The sequence below is a fragment of the Mirounga leonina genome, unplaced genomic scaffold (genome assembly GCF_011800145.1).
Source record: "Mirounga leonina isolate KUSES-001 unplaced genomic scaffold, KU_Mleo_1.0 Mir_129, whole genome shotgun sequence".
In the NCBI taxonomy this organism is placed as follows: domain Eukaryota; kingdom Metazoa; phylum Chordata; class Mammalia; order Carnivora; family Phocidae; genus Mirounga; species Mirounga leonina.
Window position 1 is genome coordinate 74,995,234 of NW_023270323.1, and position 22,150 is coordinate 75,017,383.

General features: G+C 49.3%; 1 protein-coding gene across 8 annotated transcripts in view; it reads left to right on the plus strand.

Annotated features, from left to right (window-relative positions):
- The window catches only part of SLC2A9 (solute carrier family 2 member 9), a 221,878-nt gene that overhangs the window by 172,201 nt on the left and 27,527 nt on the right, over positions 1 to 22,150 (plus strand). For 7 of the 8 annotated variants that reach the window (XR_004679306.1, XM_035005304.1, XM_035005303.1 and 4 more), the window contains 2 exons: positions 7,492 to 7,593; positions 10,111 to 10,186. Coding sequence is in view for 7 of the 8 variants with exons in the window: in XM_035005304.1 (XP_034861195.1) it covers positions 7,492 to 7,593; positions 10,111 to 10,186 (178 nt within the window). In the remaining variant the exon portion in view is untranslated. Of the gene's footprint in view, positions 1 to 7,491; positions 7,594 to 10,110; positions 10,187 to 16,713; positions 16,830 to 22,150 lie in introns of those variants that run through there. The other variant, XM_035005307.1, reaches the window with a different exon arrangement.

Consider the following 22,150-nt stretch of genomic DNA (forward strand, 5'->3'; position numbering starts at 1 on the left):
CCTTTTTATCAGGTGGTTCTATTTCTGAGTTTGGCCAGGGACACACCTGCAAGCCGGTTTGTTCCCTGCAGCCCACCAATGCTTTGGTTCCCACCAGACGTCTTCCGATTCCCTCCCCCTCTCTCTGTGAGCTTCCTCTGGCTTCCCTGCACCTGGGCTGGTCCCACTGGCTCGGCCCATTAAAGGAAGGTGAAGACACAGCTCCTGGGGGCTCTGGTGGAGCCTCACACTGTTCCTTTGTCCCTTGGTGCCAGGTCCAAGGGCCAGCTGCCCCACGCCCTCGCCTGTCCCCCAGGCGCTCTCGGCTCCATGCTCCTGGTGGTGGAGCACTGATTTCTCAGGCAGCTGGCCACCCCCTGGTTCTTCCTCAGCTTCTCTTTGAGAGCTGACTTTTCCCCCACTTGCCCCAAATTGAGAACAGTTAAATTTATGATCATAAACCTCTTTTGTTTATTATTATGTTATGTTAATCCCCCTACATTACATCATTAGTTTTTGATGTAGTGTTCCATGATTCATTGTTTGCGTATAACACCCAGTGCTCCATTCAACACGTGCCCTCCTTAATACCCATCAGCAGGCTAACCCATCCACCAGGCTAAGGAACTTTTCCTTTTTTGAGAAGGGAGAGGGGGCTTGTATTTCCCTTAGAAGCTGCAGAAGCTAGGGCTTTGACCCAAGGAAAAACTTCCCAGGACTTAAGAACTTGGAAAAGCCAAGTCTAGGGCCAGCCTTCCCTTCTATTCCATTTGACCCCTATCCATATCTGATTTTGCACTTCAGTTAAAATATCTCAAGACCATTTAAATTTATTATACTTAAGGATGTGGACCACCCTGGAATGATAATCATTTAAAAAGTACCGTTTTTTTTCATTTCTTACAACTTTAGCCCAAACAGATATCACAGATCGCACACATTCATCTTTTTTTTTTTAAGTAGGCACCATGCCCAACATGGGGCTTGAACTCACGTCCCTGAAATCAAGAATTGCACGCTCTACCAGTGGAGCGACCCAGGGGCCCCTCACACATCCATCTTTTAAATACAAATTCCTGAACAAAGTTTGTTTCAATGGATTATTTTTAGTTTTCAATTTAGATAGCCTGTTCCAAGTAGAAAATTATTTCTGAGACCCTGTCTTCTGAACACAGACCTTAAAACTCCATTAACTTGCAGATACCCGCAGGTTTCCAAGGTCTCTGTTTTTCAGACAGAGATTTGTGAAAGCAAAGATTAACGCTTGCAGACTTAAAACAGAAGTACTAGCAATACTGAAACCTGACATTTCTTCTCATGCAGCCTGTCTTTGCATTCTGTTCTCTACCGAGAGCTGAGTCCACAGTTACAAAACCATTCCCATTCCTTTCTGTCGGGTGTGACCAGCAAACCCTGAGACAGTGAAGAAAAGATGATTCCAGACACCTGGGTAGGAGGAAGGAGAGGCCTGGGGACCAGACGCTCTAGTGGCAAAAGGCCTTGAGCCAAGTTTGTCTCCACTTTTACTGGGGTTATATCAGTACATCAGGAGAAGCGCAAAGCAAAGAGGAAAGTGTAACCATCATGGTCGGGACAATAACATACGGGGCAGCGTGTGATAAGGGTGAGGGGGTAAGGAGTCCGTGAAGTACATGACCACCACAGGTGCCTGTTTTTCTTCAAAACTTAAACATTGACTACCTAGATGAGAACCTTAGCCACAGTAAGAATCTGGCCAAGGGCCAGCATTCCAGGCACTCCTCCTTTGCTTTTCAATTAGTCTCATCCAGGGAGGCATGGACAAGTCAGATTTTGTCTATCCAGGCACTGTGCATTCCCACATTTCCTCCCATCCTTCCAGAACTAAAGCCTTGGCAATAATCCAGCTTCTGCCTAGAGACTCAAGAATGGCTGGGTGGTGAGGGCTTTTCAGGGACCCCACCACCCCCAAATAGTCAAGATCAAGGGCGGCCATTTGGGATACTTGGGTGCTGGCCCTATTCTAGGAGGCATCCTGCCCCAGTGGGGTGTGTGTGTGTGGGGGGGGTGACACAGTAGGTTTAAAGAAATGGCTGTGGTAGTTGTCACCCATACCCCTTCAGTCCCTGGTCTTCATGTTTCCCACCAGGCTAAGTGCCAGCTCATCACAAGCACCCAGTCCACAGGTGTTTGAGTAAGACCCAATTAAGGCCACTTGTGGAAAGGTGCATCTGAAATCTGGACCGAGTGCTCTGCCCGTGCTGGGATCCACACCCCCTGCCTGGGAGCAGCCGGGTGGCATGCTCTGAGGGCAGCCGAGCCCCCACCAACAGCCCTTCCTCCTTCTGGAGCCCCACAGCCAGCCACGTGGCCCCCATGCTCATGAGGAGCACGATAAGCCAGGCAGAGGCTGACTTCATGGGAAGAGTGGAACAGAAAAGGCCCACATGAGATGGGATGGGAAGAACAGGACATCCCTTAGGATCTTGTCGAGCAATGGACTCTTAGAGGGCTCTGCAGTCCTTGAGATGTCAGGGATTCTGCCAAGCACGGAGTAGTTATTTCATGCACTTTATACTGAGATGTACATGAAGAATACAATAGAGACAGAGATTGGCCTACAAAATTCATATAAAGTAATGTCTCTAAAATACTATAAATGCACATCAAGTCAGCTTTGAGTCACACTTGAAATAAATGACATTTTAGACCCTATCTTCCTTCCCTCCATCCCTTCCTTCTTTCTTCATGTGTTTCATCATTGAACAACAACGTGCCAAGCTCTGTTCTGCATGGGACGTGAGCTCCCCATGTTAATTTGCTGGAGCTGCATAGCAAAGGACCACACACAGAGGGGCGGAAGCAACTGAAATTTATTGTCTCCATTCTGGAGGCCAGAAGTCTGAGAACCAGGCATCAGAGGGCAGAGTCCTCCTAAGGCTGTGAGAGAGAATCTGTTCCAGGCCTCTCCCTGAACATCTGGTGCTTTGCTGGCGATCCGTGGTGTTCCTCGTCTTGGAGAGCACCACCCTGACCCCTGCCTTCATCCTCACATGGTGTTCTACCCATGTGCGTGTCTGTGTCCAAATTTCCCCTTTTTTATAAGAGCACCAGTCACATGGGATTAGGGCCCACCCTGATGTCCTCATTGAATTTGATTACCTCTGTAAAGACACTATTTCCAAAAAAAATCACATTCTGAGGTAGCAGTAGTTAGGACTTCAACATATCTTTTGGGGGGGGATGACACAATTCAACCCATAAGATTCGCCAAAGGCAAGGACTCCTGTCTCCTTCTTCTCAGCATCCCTGTGCCAGGGCCTCATACAAGGAAGAAAAGCCTTGGAGCCTGCATATATCCTTTTGCTAAATCTGTATGTGCCAGTGAGGAGGGGTTAAGAGCAAGACTCTGGAACCAGAATGCCTGACCTTGAATGCTGGCTCTGCCACTGTATGACCTTGGGCAGGCTGCTAAACTCTCTGAGCCTCCACATACCCATAGAGCTGTTATGAGATTAAATTATTACTATATGTAAAGCATTTGGCACCATACCTGGTACATAGTAAGTGCTATAGAATGTTCACTGCATAATAATCAAGACAGCATGGTGAGGGCATAAAGACAGCCACACAGACCAATGGAACAGAATAGAATCCAGAAATACAAAAGATGCCAGAGAAATTCAAAGGGGAAAGTTAGTCTTACCATAAGTACCATAAAAACTAGATATTCACATGGAAAAAAAACTAAAGAACCCTTACCTCATGCCACATACAGATTAACTCAAAATGGACCATGGACTGAACCATAGGAGCTAAAATTATAAAACTTCTAGGAGGGAACATAGGGGGAAGTCTTTGCAACCTTGGGGTAGGCAGAGATTTCTTAAATGGGACTAAAAAGGATGAACCATTTTTTTTAATTGATTAATTAAATTTCATCAAAATTAAAAGCTGTAGCTATGTAAAAAAGCTTGTGAAGGAAATGGAAAAGCAGGCTAGACTGGGAAGTATTCACAGAGTACCCAACTCACCAGGGGCTTGAATCCCAAAGATATAAAGGACTCTTAGAACACAGCAAAAACAGGACCAAGAGCCCACTTGGAAATGAACAAAAGACTCGGGCAGACACTCTACAAAAGAAGATATCAGAAGCATCAATACACAAATGAAAAGTCTCAACACTGTAAGGCACCAGGAAAATTGAAACTAAAACCCACGGTGAGATACCACTGTTCACCTTAAGGATGATTAATACCAAAATGGCCGATAATGCCAAGTATTGATGAAGATGTGGAGCCCCTGGAACTTTTGTACACCACTGGTGGGAATCTGAAATGGTACAACCCTTTGGAAAACAGTTTGGCAGTTTCTCACAAAAACTTTACCCATACAATCCAGACATTCTTCTCATGAGTATTTACCCAAGAAAAAGCAAAGCACACATCTACATAGAAAGACTTGGACCCCAGTGTTTACAACAGCTTTAGTCATAAGAGCTCAAACTGAAACAGCCCAAACGTCCATCAACTGATGAATGGAAAAACACACTGTGGTATATCTATTCAATGGAATACTACTCAGCACTAAAAAGGAATGGTATATACAACCAGGCTGAATCTCAAAAGTATAGCGATCACCAGGGCACCTGGGTGGCACAGTTGGTTAGATGTCTGACTCTTCATTTCGACTCAGGTCCTGATCTCAGATCATGATCTCAAGGTCATGGGATTGAGCCCTGAGTCAGGCTCCACATTCAGCATGGGGTCTGCTTGGGATTCTCTCTCCCTCTCCCTCTGCCCCTCTATGCACTTGCTCGCTTGCTCTCTCTCTCAAATAGATAAATAAATCTTTTTTTAAAATAAGTATAGCAATCACCAATATGGACTTCTAACCTAATCTAGACTAATCTAATCTAGAGTAATGGAGAGTACATCAGTGGTTGCTTACAGCTAGGGAAAGGGGCACAAGGGATCTTTGGAGTTAGAAATGTTCTGTATCTTGATGTGGTCATGGCTTTATGGGTGTATAAATTTGTTAAAACATACCAAACTGTACAATTAAAATCAGTACCTTTCATTGAATCTAACTAAGAATTTAATCTAAGTCAGTAAAGTTGATTTTTAAATACTAACAATGACAAAAGATCTTCTCTGTATTATTCCACCAGCGGTCCTAGCACTGTGGGATGGACAATAGGTGGTGGGTACATGGCTGCCAAATGGCTGAATAACCCTGTGGCTCAGGGGTCCCCAGAAAGGATTTCTTGGAGGCTGACAGTCCACCTCCAACTGACATCAGTAACCTTCAGAGGCCACTGTTCATCTTGAGTTAATGTTTTCATTAATAACTTTAATGTGGAGTGGAAATACCATGTTTACTCTAATCCCTTTCGACAGGCTGCACTTTAAAACAATTTAAAAGAGGCAGAGACAAAGAAAGGAGCCCTGCGGACTGATTGGGTTTCCCACTAGGACGGACAGAGTTGTTTTTGTCTCCTTCTTTCTCACAGCTATTTCTTTGGTGTCTTCCTAGACATCTTTAGAGACTCTTTCTGAATCAGGGAAGTGTTTCCACCTCTACCTTGGCTCAGGTTACTGATTCATCAGGAGACTTTAGGGAAACGGAATAGCCAGATCCCCACACCCACCCCAAAGCGCTTGAATATTGGCGTCATGATGTAAGACAGTGCGTCTCAACGAGTTAGTATCTGGGACACACTTGCTGACACTGAAATTGTTGGTGGTGCCTTTGAAGAAACTAAAGCAAACCAAAAGAAAAAAGAAAAAACACTCAAAACACTGAAGTCAGTAATAAGTACACGTTAATCTCTGTGTAACAATGCAGCACGTGTTTATCTCAGGACCGCAACTTACATGCTCGGCGGCTCACAGTGACTGTGATGCTCATCATGGTAATTTCTTTCGTCATTTTGGCACTCTGTCACTGGGCACTGTAACCCAAGATTCACAGCTGCTCCACATTCCAGCTATGAGCAGCCTTTGTCTTCAGTGTGAGCTCAACTGTGGGGAATGGTGATGCCATCCTGAGAGTATAGCAAAGACATCCTACATGGTGAAGATTTGCATGTGTGGGTATTAGAAATCGCCAGGGGACAGGGGAAGAGTAATGATCTGTGACTCAAGGCATAGCATCTCCAGTGCTTTAGCTAAGTCTATCTTTTAGACTTTTTTTTTAGTTAAAAAAAAGCTTATTGTGGAAAATTTGGAAAAGACTGAAAAATAACATGTAAAAGAATAATCATATATTTCCCTTCACCATCACGTGAAGCTGGCAGACAAGAGGAGCATCTGCTCCAGCTTCGTGGCCCTCGGCGGTGTTGCTCCCTTCCCTTATCCAAACCGGATGACTCATTTGACCAGGGCCTTTGCTCCCACTGGTCCCTCTGCCTGACAAGCTCCCACTACTGTTGCCTCCTCCAGGAAGCCTTGCCTGATTGCCCAGTGGAGAAAAGCTGTGCATTTTTATGCAGATGCTCTGAGTTCAAGTTTTCTCCCCTCCCCCACCCATCTCTGTCTCTGTCTCTCTCTACTGGCTGTGTGATGGCCACTGAGTTACTTCACCTCTCTGATCTTCGGTGTTTTCTTTCTGTGCACTGGGATGGGGGAGGGAAGAAGAGGGAAGGTACTTGGCATAATCGGAAGACTTGTTATGTGTTTTGAATGCAGTCTCTTATTGAACCACCCGCCCCTTCCAGACAGCCTTGTTGGAGGGTATTTTGGACCTCCTTTCACAGATAAAGGCCCTGAGGCTCTGGGAAGGGAAGTCATTTGCCAAAGCTCACACATCTGGAAAGTGGTTGACCCAGGATATAAACCCAAGTCTGCCTGTCTCTGAAACTTAGCTACATCACTATTTTTCAGGGTCATTGGCATTTGAAGGAGCTCAGTGAAGAGCCCCACCTTTGCCCAAGTGAGAGGTAGACACAGGGCCAGCCGGGTAGAGGTCAGTGACAGTCCTACAGTGGTGGGAAGCTGGGCCGGGGGACATGGCTTCAGAAGCTGCAGTCATAGGAGCTTCCTGGTATCATACCCCAGAATGAAATTGACCCACCCAGGCACAGGCAGAGTGGAAAACGTCAGACCTTCTCTGCCCGCTCCCACCCCTGGGCCCCTGCCTTGGGAGTCTGCCCCATAGAATCGACAACACAGGGGATTAGGAGAGACTGCCCTTGCTTTCCATGGCAGGCTGCCTCCAAAGAGTGGGCGAAGGGCTACAGCAACCACGTCCATTGAGTTCCTTTTGCAGATAAGCCCACCCTTCCCTAACGAGGAAGATTAAAAGGAAAGGTGAGTATATGGACACACAGCAGGTGCTCAAGGATGGTGACTTTCTTCTCCGTCCCTTTCTCATAAAGACCTTTGCCACTCTGGCTGTGGCCATGGAGAAAGTGGCAGGGCTACCTGAAGGTCCAATCTGTCCTTTAACCATGACCCCAGTGCTGGTTCCACGCTCCCCCTCTCCTGCTGCTAGAAGGGAAGTAATAACCGTCTCTCTTTCACCCTGACCTAGGGCTTGGTCATCGAGCGCCTGGGACGGAGACCCCTCCTCATGGGTGGCTTTGGGCTGATGGCCCTCTTCTTCGGGATCCTCACCATCACACTAACGCTGCAGGTGAGAGGGTGTGTCCGTCATGCCCTGAGGGACGTCAGCATGGAGCCGGCCTCCAGCTCCGGTGCTCTCGGGGTGGGTTCCAGCAGGGGCTCTGTTCCTCACCGCCCCATCTCTAAAATGGGACAGTTGTCCCTGTACCCAGGGGTCTTAGGAGGATTAAATGAGAAACTACCTACAGTACCTGGAAGGGCACCCGAACATGACAAGTGCTAGGGGAATGTAGGTTTGGGGAAATATCACTGGTGAAAGTGGTATTTTTCCCTTTTATGGAGACAGGAAACTGAGGCATAAATATACATGAAGAAGCTGCTCAAGGTTCCACAGCTAGTAAATGGCAGAGCTGGGATGAGATTCCAGGGTCTTGGGGTTTCCTCCTACCCCCTGTCCCCTGCACTGCTCAGGACAACCTGCAGTGATGGAGCCCTTTCTTGGTGCCTCGAGCCTGGCTCAGCACCAAGGGAAGCATGAGGCAAGGTCATGGTGGTCAACAAATCTTGGCACTTTTCAAAAATGAATCCCTGAGTGGAAAGTTGCACGTGTTGATCATTTGCCGAATGTCTTAAGGTCCCAAAAACCTCTAGAAAAAGGCAGTATTAGCCTGGTGGTGCCTGACGGACAGCAGCTTGTCGTCCAGAAAGGAAGTGCTGCTGGGGGCGCTGACCAGGCAGGAGGCAGAAGCATCTGCCGTGGGGGTGATGTGCTGGCAGTGACCCCTCCTGCCCGACTGCCAGACCAGGGTTGACCTGCACAGGGTGCCCTTGCAGGCCCCTCAGATGGACCGAGCTGGGTCCCTCACAGTTGGGTGATGTCCTGGTGCATTGTCTTTCTGCAGTTGTGGCAGATGTTTGGAAGGGTGGCCTGGAGCAAGTGGGCCCCCCTAGGCCTCACTTCACAAGGTCTCAGAGCTCTTCCCTGCTTGGCTGCCCTCCTCTGCCTCTGTCCCCCCTTCCCCACTCCCCCAGCCCTATTGCCTTGCAGCCTCCAAAGAGCCTGCCCTTTCCTCTCCCTGGGGGCCTCCTCTGCTCAACTGGCTTCTCTTGCTTTCCAAATTCAGGAAGTTCTGCACATCTCTTAGATACCTCTTCCTCCAGGAAGCCTTCCCTAACCCCATGTGTCAGTGAGGCACCCTCCTCTGTGTTCCCAGGGACCCCAGGGCAACCCTGCAGTATCACTTATCACACAGGATTGGCTTTCCCTGTTATCTCATCTCTCTTTTCTGATAGAGTTGTGGGAGCAAGGGCCATGCCTGTATCATTTCTGTATTCCCACCTCCCAGCCCAGTGCATGGCACCCAGGAGAAACTAAGAACAATCTGCCAGATGAACAAACGGATGGATGGATGGATGGATGGATGGATGGATGGATGGATAATGGGTGGGTGGGTGGATGGATGGATGGATGAATAATGGGTGGGTGGGTGGATGGATGGATGGATGGATGGGTGGATGGATGGATAATGGGTGGGTGGGTGGATGGATGGATGGATAGATGATGGATGATGGATGGATGGATGAATGTATGAATAGATGATGGATGGATAGATGTATAATGGATGGATCAATGGGTAGATGGATGGTTGAACGATGGATGGATGCATGGATGGATGGACAACTTAGGGCAACAGTGAGCCATGCAGTGTACAAGAGCCCACAACACTCCCCTCAATCCTAGATCTTCCTTCAGCAAGACCCAATGGACTTGAACATGGAAGGGCTGCTGTCCCCCCCTCTCAGCCCATCACCCTCCACTCTGAACATTTGCTGCTCACCCCTGTGCTCTTCTCGCTTGTGCCTCGGTGTCCTTGCTCATGTAGAACCCTCTCCTGGAACTTTTTTTCCTCTCCTTTTGATCTTGTGTGACCCTGGCTTAGCCTTCAAAGGTGAACACAGTCTCCTCCCCTCTCTGAATCTCTCTAGATTGGGCTCAGGTGCTCCAGCACCTCCAAACATGCTCCCCATGTCCCATCACTGGTGACACCATGTTCTAATGATTAGACATCCAGTCTGCTTGGACATCTTTCCATGCCCAGCACCGAGCCACCCCGACCCTGCCAGACAAGTGACAGCCCCCCCAAACGTATTTAGTGACACCAGTTAACTTATCTCATACCTGTCAGGAGAGCAGGGGTAGAAATGTAGTGTTTTACACAACGAGAGAGATTAAGTAAGAAAATTTTTTAAATGTGCGAGTGCCTGTAAAATTTCTCATATTGCCTGCTTCAGACTAAGCACTCAACCAGTATTAGTTACTCATTTATTTACCACCTGCTGTATGTTGAGGACACTGCTAAACTCTTGGGAGGCATCATCTCTTTTTATCTCAGTCTGCAAAACAGGTGGATGGAATGGCCCGGGGGTTATCATTATCCGCATTTTATGGACACTGAAACCAGGGCTCAGAGATGTGAAGTGACCTGCCCCAGGTCATGCAGATGGATCAAGGAGGTGCTGGGGTGAGAACCTAGGTCCTCTCTGCCCCGCTGCCTCCTCCCCTGCCCACACTCCTGCTCTCTCGCAGGACCACGCCCCCTGGATCCCGTACCTGAGTATCGTGTGCATCCTGGCCATCATTGCCTCATTCTGCAGCGGGCCAGGTAAGGCACGCCTCCTTCCTCACCGGCACCACTGAGCTGGGGTGTTCTCGTTGTACACATGGGAGCTTGAGGCCCGGAAGGGGCAAGGCCTGACTGGGAGTGGAGGGGGAGAGAGAGAGTCCCCTACCTGTTTAAATGCAGTGATGGCCTTCATTTCCACCCCACGTATGGGAGGTAACAGGTAACAGGCGCACCCAGAGTTGGGGAGCTGATAACATAGAACAACATCACAGCTACAATTAACAGTTGCGAGAGCGCTGAGCCAGATCCACTAGGTTGGGATGAATGGGAGGTACTCAAGTTACAGTCTGTGCCCACAGAGAAGTGACTGTTTAGCGTGGAGATGTTTATGATAATAATAATAATGATAATAGTAATGTGTGAGATTTATTGACCACTGGGTATGTGTTCAACATGGCCAAGCACTTGATGTGCATTAAGTCCTTTAAGGCTCGTGACAGCTCCGCAGAAGGCGCCGAGTGAGCTGTGGTGCAGCCACCTGACTCCCAGGGCCCTGATCACCACCACCTTATACTGTAGCTGCAGGAGGGTGGAGTCTGGAGTTTTCTGAGCCTCACTTTCCCCAGGACTCACTTCCAGCCCCAGCTCTGCCATTTCCCTAGTGGGAAAGTCCTCTCCTCTCCTTGGGCCTCAGTGGCCCTGCCACCCCCTGGCCCTGTGTCTGTGTCCTCGGGGGTCCCACCAGACAGGGGTCCCCCTCAGCTGGGACTGAGCGCATCTGTCTGGCAGGTGCGGCTGGGGTTACTGTGGTTTCTATGTTGAGGAAAACAACACTACGCTCCTATCAGAACACATAGAACGGAATTTCTGTTTCTCCCTTTGTGTTGCTGCTTTTCGTGGGCCATCACGTTCCATGTCCTGTCACATCTGTGACAGATGAACAGCATCTGTCCGCGATTCCGGACAGCAGGCTATTAGAGTGGGACGGCAGAATGGGCTGCAGAACGAGGGGGAAGGGCGTTAGGCATGCACACACACAGGAACACACACCCACGCCGTGTTGTGATGGGGATCAGAGGGCTGAGGAAGACGGAGACTCCCTGCAGGCGGGGCAGCGAACTGACCAGAGGACCAACAAGGGCACATGTAAATGTGTTCAGTCCCCTTCTATGGGCAGCATTCACGTGGGCCCTGCAGGGGGGCAGCCAGAGGCCCCAGGTGAGGCCTCTGAACACCGGGGTGTGGACCAGAAGGACAGGGCTTACGGGCTGGTGTGCAAATCCCCCTTGAGATGTCAGGCCCAGTGAGTCGTCTCCTGTCCTCTTCATCTAAAATCAGCACCCCCAGGCATACACACACACAGTATGCACATGTGCACACCCTCATGCAGATACACGTACACACACACACATCCACACACGTGCTGTCACATCATCCTGGTTTATTTGCTTTGTCACACCTTCACCGGCTCATCTGTTTCCTGTATATACTCATTTATTTAATGCAAGGATTGGCAAACTTTTTCTGTAAAGGTCCAGATATAAATATTTTTACAGGCCACACAGCCTCTGTCACAACTCCACACCTCTGCAGTGGGAGTGCAAGCACAGCCCTAGACGATGTGCATTCCTGCCAGAAATCCCTCCATCACTTGAGTGCTTCAATCAATGGGGAACTCACTACCTCACAAAACTGACAGTTCTGTCGTCCGGCATCAGCAAACTACGGCATGTGGGCCAAATGTGGCCCATAGCTTATTTCGTATGACCTATGAGCAAAGAATTATCTTTCTTGTAAATTTTTTTTTTTAATTTAAAGATTTTATTTATTTATTTGACAGAGAGAGACACAGCGAGAGAGGGAACACAAGCAGGGGGAGTGGGAGAGGGAGAAGCAGGCTTCCCACGGAGCAGGGAGCCTGATGCGGGGCTCGATCCCAGGACCCTGGGATCATGACCTGAGCTGAAGGCAGACGCTTAATGACTGAGCCACCCAGGCGCCCTCTTGTAAATTTTAAAAGAGAAAGTTTGGGGCACCTGGGTGGCCCAGTCGGTTAAGCTTCTGACTCTTAGTTTCGGCTATAGCCCAGGGCCCTGAAATCTGGCTGCACACTGGAACCCCACAGGTGTGTTAGATTTGTTGTTGATTTTACTCCCATTGTGGGCAAACACAGTTTTCTTCTGATCACAGAGCCTGCTGAGCTTCTGGCGGTTTAGATTCTAAGCTCTCCCTAGCATCTGGGAGCCCCCTAAAGGGAGGCCCACCTACCCTCCCTAATCCCAGACCAGAGGGGCCCCTTACCCTCTGCTCCCCAAGCCCCACCATGGTCACCCAGCTGCCAAGCCTCACCCGCTGTAAGATCGGCCAGGCTTTAGAAACTTCTCTTCAGTTCACATTGACAATGCACAGCTTAAGCCCCAGGGAAATTACCTGTCTAAGGGAGGCTGCCACTTGGGTTGGGAGATCATCGTAACTGGACAGGAGCAGATGTCAGGAGGAGCCATCCTGGGAAAGTGTGGCTCAGAAATGCTGATAGATGAGGGACTGAGAGACTCCCCGTTGAGCTGCCCCTCCAGCATTAAGTGAACAGGATCATCCTCCCAGGAAAGAAACCAGGAGTTCGCCTGAGGCAGCTTCTGTGATGAGCAAATCAATTCAAGGAGGCTTGACAGGGAGTTGAAATTAGGTGAAGGGAAAGAGAAGCGGGGCAGGCGGTTTTCAGCTACGTATTTTATCTGTGTGCATAACCCCGAGGCAGTGGCTGTGACAGCCAATAAATGAGGCACCATAAAAGAGCTTTATCTTTGAAGGAAAGGAGATGCCACCAAAGCATTTCAGTTACAGTGTGAAAAATCTTATGACATGGAGGCTCTGTGCCTGGCACCAAGTGAAACCTTCCGAGGGAGGTTTCCATGCTGGTGGGGAGGACAGACACACCACTGTCTACCCCGAAACATGGAGTATGGTCACTGCTCTTAGAAGGTCATTCTGCTCTAAGTGCTCCAGAAGGCCAGAGCCACCCTGATGGGAGTACCGAGTGCCTAGTGGCTGGAAAAAGGGCTCCCCTATCTATCATGTTGATTTAATCTGGAAAGACAATTATGGACTCTCAGAAATATAGATGGATAGATAGGTAGATAGATAAATAGATAGAGATAGAGATATCATTCATTCATTCACCCATTTCGCAAATAGTGAGGACCTACTTCGGAGCAGGCATCCTTCCAGGCCTGGAGATATAATGGTGAAACACACAGACACATATACACGATCTGCCCTCAAGGGAGCTTACCTTAAGTAACAGAGGTCAGGGTCCTACTGGGAGGATATGGCACACTCAAACTGGGATAATTGGAGGAATGTTTGATAACAAGACAAGCTGTAATGGTAAAGGCAGATATAGGGAGATGTCAAAGACCCGATCATTTAGATGATCTCAACATATGACACTAACTTCCAGTGTCCACCCCTCCACCTTTTGGCCATGCAGGAAGCAAAACGATTTAGTGAAAGTTAATTCATCAAAAGTCAGCACACTGGAGGTCAAATTGCTGAAAGCCAAATTATACAGAAAAATAATTTGCTGAATTTATCTTATTTCTCTATCTATGGAGAATGTACAGAATTCTGTCCAGAAAAGAATGATTTTTAACAGCTTTTATAGATTTCTGTGTTGTTGTTCACTTTGTCTGCATGAGTGAACTTTGAAGAACTTTCCTCTTTTTTTCTTCGTTCCCTGCTGTTGTGGGTGGAGGTTAGTGGGGAGTGGCATTAAATATATTCTCATCCACAGTAGGAATACGTGTCTTCCTCAGCTCTAAATCCATTTGGTTTCAGAGATTCGTGTAAAAAACAACTGGATTTAGATAGCAAGGATATGTCAACACATTTATCTTAATTTATTTTATTCTCTGTTTGGGAAACAAGAGTGTGGATAACAAAGGTTCAGATAGCCAGGGCTCCCCACCTGTCCATAGACTGGTTTCTCTTACTAACGTCTTGTTATTCACTAATGCATTTTACGTCTTTGGCTTTGGCTGTGTTGACCTTGAGCCAACCTTGTGACCTTCCTTAGTCCCTTCTCTGAGCCCTGCTTCCTGGCCAGGAGAGGAGACAGCACAACCTGCTGCCCCAGCTAATGCACAGGGAGGATGTGGGGCTCCAGAGGGGCCATCTGTGGATGGTTCAGAATGTTGCTGCCCTTTTGCCAAAATCTGCAGTGATTTGGGCAAGGCCATGTCCCTCTGCGGGTCTCAGTTTCCCCATCAGTGAAATGAGGGTCTGACCCAGATTAGGAGTTCTCCAGGGGGCGGCTACCCTTTAGAAACCCCCATCTGTGGTCAAACATAACCCCAAGGCCCTGTCCAGGCCACTGGGCGGGCAACAGGAATGGCATTTTAACATGTTTTCTGAATAATCCTAAGCCGCCAGCCCAGCCCAAACCACTCCTGTCTGTGGAAGCTTCTAGACTTAGTGACCAGCTCCATGACCGCCCAAAGACTCTTGCTCAGTGAGCTAGCCAAACTGAGCACTGGCCATTGATGTCTCCAGCACAGACCCTCAGGACGATAGTAAAAGTCACAGTAACAGGGTGCCTGGGTGGCTTAGTCATTAAGCGCCTGCCTTCGGCTCAGGTCATGGTCCCAGGGTCCTGGGATCGAGCCCTGCATCGGGCTCCCTGCTCGGCGGGAGGCCTGCTTCTCCGTCTCCCACTCCCCCTGCTTGTGTTCCCTCTCTCACTGTGTCTCTCTTTGTCACATAAATAAAATCTTTAAAAAAAAAGGTCACAGTTAATGATAACAGTGAGAGTGTGGGCAGTCGTGTACCTCACGGGTGTTTCGGGGTCTGTGCTGGGTGTCTGGCTCGAGCCAGCTCTCTCCGCCCTCACTCCAGCCCCACGGGCCGACCGTGGCTTTCCCAGTGGGCACATGAGGGAGCTGGGGCCCCCGAGAGGCTCTGCTCTCCGAGGTCGCTCGTGGCAGATGCTCCCGAGGTCAGCAGGAGGGCGGTGCTTGTGCTCCTAGCTACTGCAGTGGGGTGAATAGGTCACCCCGCAATGGATTCGCGTCTGCTCGGAACCTCAGAGTGTGACCTTGTTTAGAAGTAGGTCCTTGTAGCTGTCATTAGTTAAGGATCTCAAGATAAAATCACCCTGGATTGAGGGTGGGCCCGAAATCCAATGACTGGTGTCCTTCCAAGATGAGGAGAGGACACGAGGAGACCCAGAGAGGAGAAGGTGACATGAAGACAGAGGCAGAGATTCGAGTGACACAGGGACAATCACGGAGCACCAAGGACTGCCAGCAACACCAGAAGCTAAGAGAGCCTCGGGACAGCTCCTCATGCAGGGCCTCTGGGAAAATGAACCCTGACCGCACCCCGACTTCCGCTCTGGCCTCCAAAACTGGGAGAGAATACCTTTCTGTTATTTCAAGTCACCAGGTTTGCGATGATCTGTTCAGCGGCCTTAGAAACTAGCAGGGCACGGAGTAGGCAGGAAACTATTTGCTTACCCCCAGGCAGCTGTAGGGGCAGGGCCAGGGCTTGGAAATGAGGGGCTTACAGCATCTGACACGTAATGCCAAGCAGATGGGTGGAAGGGGCACATTCTGCTTATTCAAGAAGACAAAGTGGAACTTTTAAAATTGATATATTCTGCTCAGCGCTAGGTACTTTGCCTCCTTCACCCTGGTCCTCACAGCACCCTGCAAAGGAGACACCCGATCCCCGACGAGGGCACCTCTACTCTGGGGAGCCTGCCTCGCCCACATCACCCGGTGCACAGGCAGCCCGCCAGGATTTGAACCCACGTCTCCACAGCTCTGCGGTCTCATCTTTCCTGCCGTTCTCCTTCTTCGCTTTTGCAAACGCTTAGTTTTCCTACTTATCTCTTTCGCACGGTCCAAGGCAGAGTTAATTAGTGAGCTTATCTCCTGAAATGAGTAGGAAAACGTGGCCGTGCTCTTTATGATTTGCTGCCAGGTCCTCTCCGGAAAGGATCCTCCCTTCGAAGCAATCTCAAGCAAATGCTGCTCTGGGAAAGAATCTGGGCCCTCCAAAGTGTCAACCCGTAAGCCTGGATTTTCAACAGAAACGTGGAAAGCTCTAGTCCTGCAGTCCCTGAAATGAGTGACAGGCACCCAGCTTCTAGGCTCTTCTGTGGTGTCCACCGGCCGCTGTCTTCCTCCGAGCTGAGCAATCCCTGAGAACCTGGCAGAGGAGTCTGACACTTAACTGATCCTCACAGCCGTGGAGGTGAGAGCCTGACTCTCGGTCTCAGGGTATCCGTTTCCCATGCTTGCTGTCACGCAGGACCACAAAGGGGAGCCTTTAAGGGACAGAAATGCATTCTCTCGCAGCTCTGGAGAGCAAAGTCAGAAATGAAGGTGGGGGCAGGGCCAGCACCTCTGGAAGCTCTGGGGGAGAATCTGTTCCAGGCCCCTCTCCTGGCTTCTGGCGGCTGCTGGCTTTCCTCGACTTGCAGCCAAACCCCCCCATCTCTGCCCCGTCTTCACATGGCCTTCTCCCTGGTGTCTGCCCTGCATCCCTCTGCCTCCCTCTTACAGGGGTCCCTGTGATGCACTGAGGACCCACGCTGATAATCCAGGGTGAGATCTCTCACTGAATCACATCTTGTGCCATATAAAGTGACTATCACAGCCCCCAGGGACCAGGAGATGGGGTAAGCGGAGCACCCCACCCCTCCCCTGTGGGTTGGGGGTTCACAACCCAGCAAGAGCCCCCGTCCCTCCTCGACTTCCTCACTCACTGCTAATCTCAAAATGGGTAAAGGGGCTCAAGGGCGGTGAATTAACCTTTGCTGGCCTTCCTTGTGCATCCTGCATACAGAGACTTTGGCATTTCTGCCTCTGTTGCTTCTTGGTCCTGAGTCCAAGTGAAGCTTGTGTTTGAACGCCCTGTTACCCATGCAATGGAGATGCGAGCGAGGTGGGTGCCAGGCCAGGAGCAGTGACCTCTGCCGAGGAGCGTCAGAGGGCATACAAAGGAGCATGTTCAGTGTCTGGATCTTGAGGAATTAACAGAACGCAGTTCTTGCGGACAAGTCAGGGTGAGGCAGGGCTGTGCTTGATTCCTGAGGCTGCTGCTGCAGATGACCTCTAACTCAGTGGCTGAGAACCACAGGGATTTCCTCTCCTACAGCTCTGGAGGTCAGAAGTCTGAAATCACTTGCACCGGGCAAGGATGGTTCCCTGTGTCTCCAGGGGGATTTGCTGGCTTGCCTTTTCCCACTGAGAGACCACCCACACCCCAAATCTTGTGTCCCCTCCTCAGTCCTCAGAGCCAGCAGCATGGCAACTTCTCTCATCTCTGACCTCCTGCCTCCTTTGTGTAAGGACCCTGTGATTATACTGGACCCACCTGGATTGGATAGAATATTCCAGAATAACCTCCCCATCCCAAGGTCCTTAATTTAATCACACCTGGAAAATCTCTTTTGTCATAAAACTAACATGTTCATAGATTCTGGGGATTCAGATTGGACATCTTTGTGAGAGAGTTGGGGAGGGGTGGGGGGGGAATGGGACAGTCAGGTACTAATAGCCTTTCCTAAGGTTAAAAGGCATGAGATAGCAGGCCATATGGGAAGTGGGCAAGTGGTCCAGGTGGCTAGTGGCATTATGGGGGAGCTGGGTGTTAGCAGAGGAGACTAAGAGTGGGCAGGACCAGATTGGACCCCACCTGTATACTCAGCTTGAATAGTGATTGGATGAGTCTGCTCAGCTTGCATAACCAAGGAGCATAGACCGAGAGGTTTAAGCACCAGCAATGTAGTGTCTCATAGATCTACAGGCTGGAAGTCCCAGAGCGAAGTGCACGCAAGCTTGGTTCCTTCTGAGGCCTCTCTCCTTGGCTTGTAGACAGCATCTTCTCCCTGTATCCCTCTTTGTCTTATGAGGACACCAGTCATCACGGATCAGGGCCCACATATCTGACCTCATTTTGCCTTAATCACCACTTTAAAGACCCCATCTCCAAATACAGTCACATCCTGAGGTCCTGGAGGTTAGGACTTCAACATGAATTTTGTAGGGGGTGTCGAGAGGGGATGACACAATTCAGCCCATAACCGTGAATCAAAATAAAAATTCTGGAACAAGAAGCCCCCACGGTTCAGGCACTAATTCTACCTCTTACTAACAGTGTGGCTTTGGGCAAATGGCTTAATCTCTCTGGGCCTCACCTGAAAATTAAAGATAACCATAGTATCTACCTTGCTGGGCCCTTATAAGGCTTAAATCCCCCTATTCATTCAAGTAGTTACTGATGGAACCATGTGCCAGGCATTCCTCTAGGTGCTGGGGATACAATAAAAACAAAAGAGACAAAAACACCTGTCACCACAGAGCATTGCTATAGTGGAGGGAGACATAAAACAATATGGAAAGTCACTTATAAAGTGTATAGGAATGGGATAAGCACTGTGGCGAAAATTAGAGCAGGGAATCTGGGTGGGAACCACCTCTGGGAAAGTATTGAATTTGACCTGGGGTTGTTAGGGAAGGCCTCGGTGGCAAGGTGACAGTTGAGCAAAGATGGGAAGGGTTGGAAGGAATGAGACATGCAGATGGTTGGAAGAGCACACCCAGCAGAGGGAAGAGTCCATGCAAAGGCCCTGAGGCAGGAACATGTCTGATCTGTTGAAAGAACAGCAAGGAGGCCAGTGAGGGCAGGGAGTGAGTGAATGAAGAGCGGCTGGAGATGGAATTGATGGAAGACAGGAAGCGGCAGGTTGTGTGCTACTCTGTAGGCCATTTTAAGGACTTTGGGCTTTTTCTTTGGGAGAGATGGCAGCCCTCTGGGGATTTGGGACAGAGGAGTGACAGCTTCTAAGCTCCATTTTAAAAGGATGTTCTTGACTTCCATGTTAAAATAGCCTGTAGGAGGCCAAGGGTAAAACCTGGGAAACCAGTCAGAAAGTTCTTACAGTCATGTGGGCAAATGGCGGCGGCCCCTTGGACCAGGGTGGCAGTGGAGGAAGTGATGAGAAATGGTGGATTCCAAACACAGTAACATTTGTAAGTTTTAGTGGACTGAATGCTTTGGCAGGTTGGATGTGGGATGTGGAGCAAGACCAGAGCAAGACCAGAACAAAGAGACTCCAAGTATGGTGCTGCCATTAACTGAGGTGGCGAAGGAAGCAGATTAGGGGTCAGTCTTAGACATGGTAGCGTAGACATGACCATTAGCCATCCCAGGACAGGTGAGCTGACGTATATAAAGTACAGGCCCTGTCACAGGGTAGCTTGTCTAGAATCCGATGCCAAGATGCAGTTTGGGGTGAGGGATGTTTATCAGGGGTCTTCACCTGTTGAAGGGAGGCATGGGGTGGGTGGAGGGAGAGGTTGGGCTGTGATGTGGGCCCAAGAACAGCTCAGCCAACCTGTAGGGACTCTGCAGCTGAAATGGCCCATCAGATAGGGCCATGCTGTAGCCCAGGCCTTTCTACCCGCTGCCTGCAGTCATTGGAAGTGGGCCACCCTGGGACGGGTGTGCGCTGGGGCCACGTGGTTCTCTACTGACCCTAATGGGGCTGGAGGCATCTGCCAACAGCCCTCCTTTCCCGTAGCCTGATCAGGACGGTGCAACTCCATGCCTGTCGTGTCCACATCCCCTTATCTGCAATTCCAAAATTAAGAAAACTCAGAAAAAACAATTCTTTTTCAGTAGTTTGGCACCCAAACCTGACCTGAGCAGATGTGAGCCTCTTTGCTGTTTTTTTTGTCCCACTTAGTGAGACTCTCAATGATCCTTTCCTTGAAGCTCTCTTCCTCCTCAGGCTATGGCAGGTCTGTTTCCTACATCTTCCCCCTCTGGCCGCCCCTCCTTTGTCCCCTCCCACTCTTGTCTTCTTCCTGTCCATGGGTGCTGGCACTCCCCAGGTTCTGCCCTTGGCCCATGCACTTCTCACTGCAGACACTGTCCCAGAATGGTCTTCTCCACTGATAGTGTCCATGTCTTCTCTGGTGCCCCCACTCCTGCTCTCCACCTGGACTTCCCTCCCAAGTTCCAGACCCAGGTGTTTATTTCCCTACAGATCAACTCCACATAGAGATCATATGGGCTCCTAAAAACTGCACATGCCCAGTCAGAAATCATCATTTCCTCCCTAAATCTGCTTCTCCTCCTGTATCCCCTTATTTTGATGTATGAAGCGAGCAATGACCTACTTGCCCTGTAGGTGATCCTAAACTCTCCATCTACCTCATCCCCCACTCCCACATAGGCACTGGTTTTGAGGTGGACTCAAAACACCCCTGTCAGGGCTGAACAAGGAAACCAACAAATCTCAGCGGAGTACTGAAATCTGACAATCATTGTCATCACCACTACCCCACCCCACCATCACCACCATCATCATCATCACCATCACCATGACCGCCATGACCACCATCACCATGACCACCATGACCACCATCATCAGCATCACCATCATCACCAATACCATTTACTGAGTACTTATTTGGGGCCAGGCACAGTGCTAAGTACATTACCCACATTACCTCCTTTAACAAGAAACTCAAGCTAGTTGAGACAGAAAGTGAGGCATTTGCATTTGCACTAGAAATGCACGTGGACTTGGAGTCCACAGGCTGGGGCTGGCAGGGAAACAGACCTGAGGGAAACACCACGTCCGCCTTCATTTCTTCTCTTACAGTGTTAATGACCGGACTCTTGTGGGGCCCAAGGGAATTGGTATTAACCTTATTTAAATTTGCATTTTTCCAAGTGAGATAGAGTTACGTGGTCATGAATCACTTCTCTCAGTGTCAAAAACAAGCTGCAAAAGGGAAGAGTGGCCCACTGTGGTCACACACTGTCCATTATTTAATCTGAAGGAGGGCAAGATGCACCCTGATAAAAGTACTTGAAGGGTTTCCCCTTAGCTCCCCATATTAGGGGCAAGATGGCCAGCACTTAGGGGTATTTTAGGCACCCAAAAGTTGACCCTTAAGGAGCAAAACGTGTTGTTCCCCAGAGGGGCAACATGAAGTGGGGAAGGACCTTGGCTCAGAGGTCCTCCCATTGGTTCAAGTCCCCATGCAACCACCAGTGTGGCCTTGGCCTTCTTACCCTTCCTTCTGTCAGTTTCTCCACATGTAAAATGGACCACAGACGTCCTGAGAATGAAGTGGGTCAACATACAGGAAGCAAGTGTGCATGTGGCCCACGGCAGACAACTAAAGGGAAAATCTTCCAGGCAGAGGTAGTAATGAAGGCAAGAACCTGCCTGGCAAGTTCCAGAACAATGCTGCCTAATAGATGAAGCCACAAATGTAATTTAAATTTTTCTAGTAGCTACATTAAAAAAGTAAAAAAGGAACTGATAAAATTACTTTTGATAATGTATTGTATTCAGCCCACATAGCCAAAACATTATCATTTCAGCTTGGAATCGTTATATAAAATGTGTTAATAGGGTATTCTAAATTTCTCTTTTTCTTTTTTTATACTCAGTCTTTGGAATTGGCGTGTACTTTATACTTACAGCACATCTCACTTCAGACTGGCTACATGTCAGCCGCTCAACAAGCCCACGAGGCGAGGGCTGCCATGTTGGTGCCGTTCTGGAAAGAGCAAGGACGTGTGTGGTGGGAGTGGCATGAGCAGGGGCGAAGGGAAGGGAAGCCAGAGAGTGGGAAGGAGCTAAGGCACCATTAGGTCAGCTGTTGGATCCAGTGCCGTGGGAAAGTGTAGGAGGGTCTGATCGGAGGGCTGATGGGGTCTGATTTCTATTTCAAATGCTCACTTTAACTGCTGTGGGTAACACATTGGAGGAGGTGCACCTCCAGTGTCCTCAGAGACCTGCTCTGCAGTGAATCATTCAATAGTAATAGTAGTAGCGGTGGTGGTAATAGTAGTAGCAGTAGTAGTGGCCGTGGTGGTGATCATAGTAGTAGTAGCAGTAGTAGTGGTGGTGGTGGTAATAGTAGTGGTGGTGGTAACAGTAGTAATAGTAGTAGCAGTAGTAGTGGTAGTAGT